Genomic DNA, 12009 nt, shown 5'->3' with positions numbered 1-12009 from the left:
CCTCCCCTCCGATTGCCATGGCTTCCTCCTTCCCTCTGTCCTCCCTCCAAGTTCCAGTCCCCCCTCCTTCCCCCCATCCCCCAATGTGCATGTCACCCCCCTCCAAAATCACTAACCCCCCTCTCCCCCCGGGGTCCCGGCGGCAGCATGGAAGAGCGAGCAGGCTCAGCGAGTCTGCTGCCTTCCCTTCTGTTCGCTCTGAGCTGTGACTCTGGACCCGCCCTCATTTCCTGCTTCAGCAACGGCGGGACCAGAGTCACAGCTCAGAGTGAACAGAAGGGAAGGCAGCAGACTCGCTGAGCCTGCTTTCTCTTCAATGCTTCCAGTGACGTCACTGCTATTTACTGCACGAAGCAGACCACCTCCGGCGGAAGCCACAGTCCCAGGCAGCTTCAGAACGTTGGAGGTGAGAATTATTATATAGGATGGTAAACAATAGTAAACCATTCCACCCCACTCATGTGTATTAAATCTTCTTTTAGCCATCTCTCCTCCTCAAGCTAAAGAGCCTAACCTGTTCAGCCTATCTTCACAGGACAGCCATTCCATCCCCTTTGTCATGCTGTTACAGTAATATAGTAGATAATGACAAGTAAAATGGTTTGGAAAGAACTACTGCTCTTGAGGTCAATAAAATAATGAGTGGCGTGGAATGGGTAGGTGTAAATCGCTTGTTTACTCTTTCCAAAAATAATAGGACTAGGGGGCACACAATGAAGCTGCTAAGCAGTAAATTTAAAGCAAACAGGGGAAAATATTATCTGGAATTCATTGCCAGAGAATGTGGTAAAAGCAGTTAGTTTAGCAGGGTTTAAAAAAAAAGTTTGGCTAATTTCCTACAAGAAAAGCCCATAAGCCATTATTAAGTTGGACTTGGGAAAATCCAACGCTTATTTGTAGGATAAGCAGCATAAAATCTGTTTTACTGTTTTGGGATCTTGTCAGGTACTTGTACCCTGGATTGGCCACTGCTGAAGATGGGACACTGGGTTTGATGGACCTTCTGTCTGTCCCAGTATGGCAGCGCTTATGTTCTTATAGTTTAATCTTCCATGCCTTTATTTAGGGGATTATCTCCTATTCCAGTGGCTCCCCCATCCCTTTTTAAGAAGTGAATTCTTAGCCCTCCAGGGACAGAAAAATCCCTACTGTACCCGAGAATGCAGGTGGTATATAAGAAGCCTGCAAGCCTGAAGGCTATTGAAGTGATATACGTTCAGGTACAATAGGTATTTTTCTGTCCCTGGAGGGCTCACAATTTAAAACAAAATTCTCAAAAATCTGAAGTGAGATTTGAACCTAGATTCCCAGCCCATTTCTCTAACCATTAATGCAGGGGCGTATCTGGACTCTGGCGGTAGGGGGGGCCAGAGCCAGAGGGAGGGGGCACATTTTAGCCCCTCCCCCGGCGCCACCGATCCCCCCCCCGCCATTTCCGTACCCCCCCCCGCCACTGCTAGACCCCCCCCTCGCCACCAATGACACTCTCCACCCCCTCCCGCCGCCGCCAACCCTCCCCCGCTGCTGTCATTTACCTTTGCTGGCGGGGGACCCCAACCCCCCGCCAGCCGAGGTCCTCTCTTCCATGCAGGCTGCGCCGCTGCAAGTTGCAATGCTTCCTGTTCTTCTGAGTCTGACGTCCTGCACGTACAACGCGCAGGACGTCAGACTGAATTCCAAATTCTGAGTCTGACGTTCTGCACGTTGTACGTGCAGGACGTCAGACTCAGAAGAACAGGAAGCGTTGCAACTTGCATACTGCACGGAAGAGAGGACTTCGGCTGGCGGGGGCTTGGGGTCCCCCGCCAGCAAAGATCGGCGACGGGTTGGTGGCGGGCGGGAGGGAGGGGGAGGTGGAGAGGGTCTGTGGTAGGGGGGTCCAGGGCGAAATCTGCGGGGGCCCAGGCCCCTGTGGCCCCACGCAGATACGCCCCTGCATTAATGTACTCCACCCCACATGGATGTCTATGCAGCCATTTTACAAAATGGACATTCCTATGCTGTCACAATGACATCCATGTCCCTTGTTTTGCCTTTTTCATAATTTGGATGTTTCAGTTTGTAAAATGGATGTTTAAGCTGGATGTCACTACCACATAGATGTCCATTTCTCATGTATTTTAAAACACAACGGCAAATCCTATTCTAAAATACTAAATAAGGGGTCCTTTTACTAAGCCGCGTAAGCGTCTACACGCGCCCAACACGCGCCAAAATGGAGTTACCGCCCGACTACCATGTGGCTCCCGTGGTAATATCATTTTTGGCGCACGTCCGATAACGTGCGTCTGGAAAATATTTATTTTCGGGCGTGCGCGTAGCAGATGCACGCCAAGTGGCATCTGACACGCGTAGGTCATTAACGCCCAAATTCGTTACCACTAGGTGTATGGCTGGCGGTAAGGTCTCAGACCTAAAATGGACGCGCGGCAATTTTGATTTTGCCGCACGTCCATTTTCAGCAAAAAAAAAAAAAAAAGAAAAAGGCCTTTTTTTTTACAGGTGTGCTTAAAAATGATTCTGCGCGCCCCCAAATCCCGCGCCTACATTACCGCAGGCCATTTTTCAGTGCGCCTTCGTAAAAGGACCCCTAAAACACTAGCAATGTACCAACCTGGTACATCCTTATTCTGAGCTGGATATCCTTTCCAAAATGCCATTTCACATCACTTTCCTCACCCTCATTCACATGTTTATTAACACCTTCAAAAAATTCCTAATAAATCGAGACTGGCTTTGCTATGTCAGTGTTGGCTTGAACCAAAAATTTTGTTTCTAAGAACAGCTTCTGCCATTCTGGCTGGTACTACTATCAGGTTCTGGTCTGTAATTTCCCCGATCACAGCTGGAGAGCCCTTTTTAAAAACTGGCCACACTGCAGTCTCTAGGAACTGTGGTTGATTTTAATGAGGTTGCAGTAGAGAGGCGTGGTAGCCGTGTTAGTCCACTTTTAAAGGTAAATCAATAGAAATAAAACATGGAAAAGAAAATAAGATGATACCTCTTTTATTGGACACTAGGAAAAAGGCCCGTTTCTGTAACCAATGAAACGGGCACTAGGCAGGCAATCCCCCACCGTCCCTCGGTGTTCCACAGTCTGCCCTCCCTCCGTTTTCACCCCCCCGCGTTACGGCCCCGTGGACCCCTCTTCTGCGACCCTGTCAACCCCCCTTCCCTACAAAAACCGCCCCCCCCCCGCCGCCGTTGTCGACTACCTGTGCTGACGGGGGACCCAAACCCCCGACAGCCGAAGTGTTGTTCTGCCCTTCACGGATCTTCTCTTCAAGTTTCTGTGCATGCGTCAGACGTTCTGTCTGACGTTCTGTCGCACGCACAGAAACTTGAAGAGAAGATTACTGAGGAACCAACGCCGCAAAGGGCAGAACAGGACTTCGGCTGTCGGGGGTTTGGACCCCCCGTCAGCACAGATAGTCGACAACGGCGGCGGGGGGCGGTTTTCGGCAGGAAGGGGGGGTCAACAGGGTCGCAGAAGGGGGGGTCCAGGGGGCCGTAACGCGGGGGTCACAGCTGATTCCGAGGCAGGGGGAGGAGTGTGTTTCCCTACTCCTCCCCTTGCCTCAGAATCAGCTGTCACTGACATCACTGACGTCAGTGCGTGCCTACCTAGCAGACCACCTCCGAGGGAGGCACCGTCCCAGGCACATTCGAACATTGGAGGTGAGAATTATTATATAGGATAACTTAATGCATTTCTTGATTAGCTTTCGAAGGTTGCCCTTCTTCGTCAGGTCGGAAATAAGCAAATGTTGGTAGATGACAGTATATCTGAGTAAAACATCAAAGCATTTCAGTGACAGTCTAACAGGATGGGGGGTGGATAGGTGAGAGTCAGGGAGACAGGAAGGTGACAGAGTAATACAATTTACAAAGCAATACAATTTTGTGCTTTATAATGGGCTAGAAAACCCAGATCTTTGTTAAGTCCTGTCTGGTGGGTGTCAAAATATTTGATACCTGGTGGTAGGTTTTCAATGTTATGTTTCAGTTCTTTCAAAACTTAAGGGTGAATACCATCCAGTCCTGGTGATTTGTTAGCCTGTAGTTTGGCAATTTGCTTTATTTCACTGTGAGGCAGAGCAAATTAAATAGTTTGCCAGAAATGAATTAAAATCTCTTCTTATTAGAGGAAGCCTTTTCCACTGTATATCATTTTTGAGTTCACTCTATTTATTTTTTTTTCTATGCATTTTAAATGTTACACAATCCTCCTGATATTCAAAGCTATTTTAAAAGGCCAGACATGGCTGCTGACCAGTTAAACAGCATATCGGCAACTAACTGCTAATATTAAGTGGCAGATAACCAGTTATCCCCACTGAATATTGCCATGTGAGGGAGTGAGTGGTATAGCAGCAGCCTATGGTGGCACTAAAACTACCATGCAAGAGACTGAGTCAGAGAGGCAGGGATCATGCCAGGAGGTGGTTAAGTGCCCTGGAGCAGACTGGACCAGTGAGGCTCTGAGTGTACAGGCTTCCAGAAGCAAGCCCCCCCCCCCCCCCCCCCCCCGATACAGGGTTATCCAAGAGAGAGAGAGAGAGAACAGGAACCTGAGTGCAGAGGACTTAACATAGGCAGCCGAGACCCCTCAGGCCTAGCATTTACTGTATTTACCACCATAACCCAATAAAGACATCACACTTGGTATTCTGTTGACATGGCACAATTTTGGCCGCAGCTTTTATTTTGTGATGCAAAACATCTATACAATCTGGGCATACCCAAGCCGCTTCAACCTCTGGCTCATTTCCCCACGCCGAGTCCGCCGCCTTAGCAAGACTGGCCAATCGTGAACCGAGCTCCCCGCTGCACAGCAAGGGCCGTACCGTACCGTAAGCGCAGCTACCAGCTGCCTAGCTAATACCTTCAAGCTTGGGTACCCCGCCAAAGCTGCGACAATATATACATGTATAAATCATATTTATACTGGGGCGGGGGGGCTGGGTGCAGTCTGCTTGCCCTGGACGCCGGAAGAGGTCGTCCAGGGTCCTTCCAGTGGCTTTTAAACCCCTTTACTTAGCCCCTCCTGTTGCCCAGCGGGGTGCATCTGGAGACGGGATCCTGCCCCCGTGCCTCCCTCGCTCCCCGCTGTCCTCGGCGTGCATGCCTGTCGGAGCACGGCGCCATGTTATCTTTGGCTCCGTGCACCCTGCATGGCACTGCGCCTTGCTTTTCTCAGATTGTTCCTGTTGGCTGCAGTATTTGGGGAGAGTCTAGGGAAGAGGAGTGACCCTCAACAGAGATTGTTATCCTGTAATTACCAGCAGGCCAAGGCTTCAGTGAGATAGAAGTTTCTTTAAAACCTCAGAGCTAAGAGATTGAGTGCTGACTAACACTGGTGAGTTGTATGAAAGAGAGACTACAAGTGCCTGTAAGAAGTGACTGTATATTTAGCCTGCGAGACCTGTGCCTGGGACAAGGTGCAGGAACCCTGAACAAGAGTAAAAGTAGTACATCTTGAAATATGGAACCTATCAAGGATCAAGGACTATGTTTAAGAGGCTTTGTTGAGAGTGAAAAACCTGTGAGCAAACAGGCCTGTTTATTTCCCTTTTTGCATAGTGCTCTCTGCCTGTATTTTATGCGAACTCCATGCCTTTATGTCGCTCACATTATCACATGCCGGCTTGCTCCTAGCACATAACCGGCTATATATCACGCAACTTATCCAGTTAGGAGCAAATGTGTTGCCCGCTGCTGGCTAAATATCGGGCCCCATGTCTTTCCAAAAAAGCATTTCAGAGATATGGTAGTATTGGTTTCAGATAAAAGCAAAAAAAAAAAAAAAACCAAGAAAACAAAAGGAAAAAAAACCTACACAGATTTTTCCATTTCTTGAACTATCTGCTATGTGAATTTCTGTCCTTAAGTCTTCCTTCAAAACATAAATGAGGATATATTAGAACTTTATTTAACCTGTCAGGTCACACATTAAAAATTCAATTGCTTAAATGAATAGGTGTAATAAAAGCACAGCACATTCAGCAAAATACAGCTTCACTTAGGAACTTCTGTCATTTGAAACTCTACTTACAGAGCATACACTTCTTGTAATATTAATCTACATCGCCAGCATCTATCGTTCAAAAAGAGGATGCGAACATGCACAGGAGCTAACTTTTCAAAAGGATTGGGGGTGCTAAACCCAACTGTAATTATCCCTCCCTGGACACAGTCAAGGAGTTTGCTCAATACTGGAAGAATTCAAGCACCCACAGCAGCCACACAGTTGGTTCTATATTTACTTGCTTTACATATTACCGTATTTTTCGGACTATAAGACGCACTTTTTCCCCCCAAATTTCGGAGGAAAATGGGGGGTGCGTCTTATAGTCCGAAGGTAGAGATTTGGCTGGCTGGCTGGCTGGCAGGCCACCTGCCCGCCCGCACTCCCTCCCTCCGAGTTCGGGATCGCCCTCCCCCCGGCCCTGTCACCACTTCTCCCTACTCACGCAATCTTCCCTGGTGGTCTAGTGACGTTGGGGCAGGAAAGAGCCCCCTCTTTCCTGCCCAGCGCGCTGCTCTCCATCCTCCTGTATGCAGCCTGACGGTCTCGGTGAGATTCAAAATGGCCGCCGAGACTTCAATTCTCGGCGGCCATTTTGAATCTCGCCGAGACCGTCAGGCAGCAATGCATACAGGAGGATGGAGAGCAGCGCGCTGGGCAGGAAAGAGGGGGCTCTTTCCTGCCCCGACGTCACTAGACCACCAGGGAAGATCGCGTGAGTAAGGGGAGAGAGGTGGTGACAGGGCCGGGGAGGGGGGAGGAGGTAACCCTGAGGGCAATCCCGAACTTGGAGGGAGGGATTCGGACAAGACGCACCGGAGCACCTAGGTTTTAGAGGAGGGAAAAAGCAAAATTTTTTTTTTCCTATTTCCCTCCTCTAAAACCTAGGTGCGTCTTCTGGTCTTATAGTCCGAAAAATACGGTAATGGTTTAGGACAATGGTTCTCAACCTTTCTTCTGTTCTGACACACTTGATAGACATCAAACCAAACAGTAAAATTCATAGCTGAACAAAGCACACTTAAATATTTTATTGTTTAACTGTATGTTTAGTATGAGTTTGCCTATCCCGCATCAAAAAGCTGTATGCAACCCATCAGTCCCCGATTTCTCACTTGTCATACTAAATATATATATACAGAAACACAAAATCCCTCCACTGCCAGATATTGTGAAGCAACACAAAAACCTGCACATAAACTACTCAGAAACTATATAGCAAACAGAATCAATAGACAGCAGACCTGCAACATTTTCAGTTGGGGCTGGGGGCAGCAGTTATTATTGGGGGTAGTGAGGAAGTAGAAATAGGGACCAGTTATAAGGATTTCAAGGAGCCGACTCTCAGGATTGCTGGTCTTCCCAGCTTGCAGCAGTGTTGCCAGATTGAAAAATTTTTCCCCACCCAATACCAGCCCAAAACCCGCACAACGTTAAACCCCGCCCCCGACGTCATCACCCCGCCTGATGTCTTTAGTCCCACCTGATGTCTTTAGTACCTTCTGACATCATTAACCCCGCCCCCGACGTAGCCGCCGACATGACTAACCCCGCCCTGACGTAGCCGCCGACGTCATTAACCCAGCCTCTGCGGGGCTTCTATTGGACCAAATTGGACCAATAGAAGCCCCAGAAAAGCGCCCAAATCCGCACTGCGGCTTTTTAAAAGCCGCCCAATTTCCCGCAGCCCACAGCCGGCAAAAATTGCCCGCAACCGTTCGTGGAAAGCCGCCCAATTGGGCGTGAAACCCGCAGACCTGGCAACTTTGGCTTGCAGGCACTAATGGTTATAAGGGAAACAAAGGTTTGCTGTCTATACCAAATGTTTGGGACCCCCCCCCCCCCCGGCCCAATCTCTTGGGGACACACTGGCTGTGAACCACTGCTTTAGAAATATACATAAAACAATTTCTATGTTACCAATTTCAATGTTTAAGTTCTGTTACAAAGGAATGTGGGACAGGAAAGCAATTTTATAATTTCTTCAATTATAGGCAAAGAAAAACAGTGCTCTGCTCAGGGTTAGACAGGTTGGAGGAGGGCAACGTGGAGTTTGGTCACATGACTTCAAATGTGTAGGTCAGTACAAAAAGCTGCCAAGCCATTTTGTTTCTAGAGGGAGACTTTAGGTCAGCAATGTGCTATCCTCTTTTGAAGCAGGTTGGCTACCTGTTATGCTGATTTTAGATGGAAGAAACAGGACTAAAAACACCACAGTGACACAGGTGCCAAATGCCAATGCCAGTGCCACCGAAAAAGCAAAATAAATCTCCTGCCAGAAATTGGACAGACGATGTAATACAGAAGAAAACGATTACAGCATAACGATTCTGCACAAGATTTGCTTCAGTTTCATTTCAGCAAAGTTTTCTAATACGTGCACACCGTAAAAACCGACTGCTACAAGACCAATTCCACAGACTTGGAAAAACAACTGCTGACCGAAGCGGAAAATCAACAGATAACGATTTAAAGTATGCGCTCCCGTCATATGTATTCACAATTACACACCCATTTGCCCTGGGTATTATTCTACCTATTTCCTCTTTCATCACACATGAATCTGCTGCAATCAATGAACTGCGGTGGATGCTGTATAATTTGAAGACATTATAACAGATCACGTTAAAATGTGATTCTACATCATCACATTCCTAACTCTGCTTAATCTTAAAATGGGAGATTTCAATACGTCTAAGAAAGTAATGGGAACAGCTTTATCTGATCAGTGCCACATTTGTGGAAAGAACAGGTTCCACCCTTAATGGGTCTCAAATTTATTCATGTCTGCAGCTGGAATTAAAGAGGTTAGGGCACACACTGTTAACCCTTTCAGCCACACATAGCTCTTCCTAGCCTTCACAGCATTTAGGAGCTTAGTTATCAGTGTGGACTACCATTAAGACGTGTTATTTTACTGTTAACTCGTTATCAGTACAGTGATACCTCAGTTTTCGTTGATAATCCGTCTGAAAACAATGAAAACCGAAACAGATGAAAACCGAGGCAATTATTTCCATAAGAATCAATGTAAATCCAATTAATTCGTTCTAGACACTCCAAAATACATACCAAAAACACATTTGATAGAGAATAAATATAGTCCCATGATGGAGCTAAAGGGAAAGGGTTAACTTATTAGCAAGGGAAACACTTAACAGGGAAAATGAGATTTGAGCACATGTGATTTTATCTTGCGTGCGTTGCATTAAACGCGCAGGGTGATGCTCACACAATGAGAAACAACACCACAAAGAGCAGGAGAACGCGTGGGTCGCCCCTTGTTTTCACAAAATTAGCAGTGAAAACCGAGGCAACTAATGAAATCCGAGCCAAATTTTCACTGAAAAAATCAACGAAAACCGAAACTGACAATAACCGAAGTCAACGAAAACCGAGGTTTCACTGTAACTAGATCTCACTGAATAAAGCAGGACCTGTGATAACATAGCATGAGTTAGTGGTAAAATAACACATTTTAACAGTAGCCCATATCGATAAACTCCCTCCTTAATGTGAAGAGTTTCAGTCTTTGGTAACCAGAACTGATATTGTGATGTCATAATGCCTCATTCCACCAACGCCTAAGAGCCAACCTCATCAGTGATGTCACAATTGCTTGATTGTCCTATACTTGGCTCACTTTCATTACATAGAGCAGTGATTTCAATTTCTAGAGACAATTCTTTTTCTTTAATGGGGGGGGGGGGGGGGAGGAGGGCAGGCATGCTATCAATATGGGTAACTGTTAAGATGTGCTATTTTACTGTTAACCCCAGTTTTCAGTAACTAGATCTTATTGCATAAAATGGATCTAGTGCTAAAAATAGCACGAGTTACTGGTAAAATAACATATCTTAAAGATAGCCCACATTGATAACTATACCCCTAAGGAGGAATTTATCAATGTGGGCTACCGTTAAGATGGGTTATGTTAATACTGACTTGTACTATTTTAGCACAGGTCCCAATTTATGCAGACCTAGGGCAAGATGCACTAAAAAATCGTTAAAGCCTCAAGGTTAAACGCGCTGTGATTGGCTGAGACCTGGAGGGAGGGACATCCAAAAAGTTTTGATTAGGACGTCCTCACACATCCCGATCTTGGGGGGGGGGGGGGGGGGGGAGCGCACAAGCTGAAAACAACCTTGGAGGGGACTGTTGAGAGAACTGTGGTTGTGTTCAGTTTAAGCAGGTAAGAAAAACAGGGACGTCCTTTTTTTTTTTTTCTTCAGAGAAGTTCTTCCTAATTGCAGGTAAGAAAAACATGTCCAAGGAGGATGCCCATCACAAAAGCTGCAGGAAGACGTCCTGCTCGTGTTAGACGTCCCTGACGAGCACTTGGACGTTTTTTTTCCCAATTTTTTTTTGGTTACATTTATAGAAGTTTTTAGAGGCTGCGCAGCCCCAACGAGAGGTACAGACCTCCCGTTAGATTTTCCACAGTTAGGCAATCAGAAAATGGTAGCGCATCTCATTACAATTCGATTTATACACATTGGGGTACTAATTTGCTCATCTGCACTCCATTTTTGTTAGCTGCTACCGTGATCGGAAAATGGCTCGAAGCATTTAGTGCATGCCACGATTTACTACTTGCTCGTTAATGGCTCGTTGATGGCTCCTTAAGTTTAGTGCATCTGGCCCCTAGTTACTAAAAACCCTGGTCAACAGTAAAATAACCAAACTTAGCAGTAGCCTACAATGATATTAGTGATTATTCATGGCACAGCTAGAAAGGGAAAAGATCGGGTAGTAGGAACCACCTCGATTTAGGTGGCGCATAAACCATTTTCCCCTGCTCTCAAAGCGGAAGAAAGGCACCAAATCAGCAAAGCAGAAATGAGAAGCTGTTGGGGGGTTACTCACAGTTTCCTGAGATTTCTCCTTAACATCGTAGACTGTTAGTTTTATTTTAGTTTCCTCATAGATGGGATACTCCGGCGGCAACGTCACCCCAGTCAGGAACAGTGGATCCCTTGTTCCCTACACAGCACAAGTACACAGTCGTGACACAGCAAGGTAGCAGCTGGGAGACAGAGTGATATGCAAGCTAACACATGAGAGGCAGCAAGCAAGAGAGGGTGCTGTTTTTGTTTTAAAGAAACATTTCTGCAGTCAAGAAACAGACCTAAATACACCAATGCTAGTGCTGGAAAACTTAAATACAAGAAGAATTTATATTACACCAAAAAAGGAGGGGGGGGGCGGGAGTCACAGGAAGGTAATAAACACCCTTCTTTGGCCCTGATACCATTTATCAGTGCTTTGTGGGGGTAAACAATTTATATTCCAGGCCGCACAGTTTATAAGATCACTTCCTCAGTACTGGCTGCCATTTAAGAGTTTGTATCCATTTAAGTGGATGCTAGTTTCCGTGGCAGAGAAAGGTTGGCTGGTTAAATCAACCAGCAAATAAAAATAACCCCCCTCTCGTGCTGTCAACTCAGCCAAGCAAAACATTCTGCTGGTGTATTCCATTCCATCCCCTAAATAAAATAACCTCTTTTGTCAGAAAGTGAAACCAGAGATGCCAACTTACTCAGTTCCAGGCTGGAGACTTTTTCGGCCATTCCTGGTTTTGAACTTATATCCCAAAGCAGTATTTATTTATTTATTTATTTGTTGCATTTGTATCCCACATTTTCCCACCTATTTGCAGGCTCAATGTGGCTTACATAGTACCGTAATGGCAGTGGCGTTCCTAGGGGGGGGGCGGTGGGTGCGGTCCGCCCCGGGCGTACGCCGCTGGGGGGGGTGCCGCGCGCGCCTGTCCTTCCTTCGTTCCATGCTCCCTCTGCCCTGGAACAGGAAGTAACCTGTTCCGGGGCAGAGGGAGCATGGAACGAAGGAAGGACAAGCGCACGCGGCACCCCCCAGCAGCGTGCACCTGGGGGGGGGGGGGTTCTTTCACGGGGGGGGGGGTGTCCTTTCACCGGGGGGGGGGTCGCGCTGCACCCAGTGGGCGGAGCGCATCGGCG

The 12009-nt window shown here is 47.0% G+C and overlaps 1 protein-coding gene across 1 annotated transcript in view; it reads right to left on the bottom strand.

Annotated features, from left to right (window-relative positions):
- INPP4B (inositol polyphosphate-4-phosphatase type II B) overlaps window positions 1–12009 on the bottom strand; it is an 853440-nt gene that overhangs the window by 823725 nt on the left and 17706 nt on the right. The window contains exon 3 of the mRNA XM_030192243.1: window positions 10898–11014. Coding sequence (XP_030048103.1) covers window positions 10898–11014 — 117 coding nt within the window. The remainder of the gene's footprint in view (window positions 1–10897; window positions 11015–12009) is intronic.

The sequence above is a fragment of the Microcaecilia unicolor genome, chromosome 2 (assembly GCF_901765095.1).
Source record: "Microcaecilia unicolor chromosome 2, aMicUni1.1, whole genome shotgun sequence".
Taxonomy (NCBI): Eukaryota; Metazoa; Chordata; class Amphibia; order Gymnophiona; family Siphonopidae; genus Microcaecilia; species Microcaecilia unicolor.
Note: the sequence above shows the minus strand (reverse complement) of the source record. Positions and strands in the feature narration are given on the sequence as shown.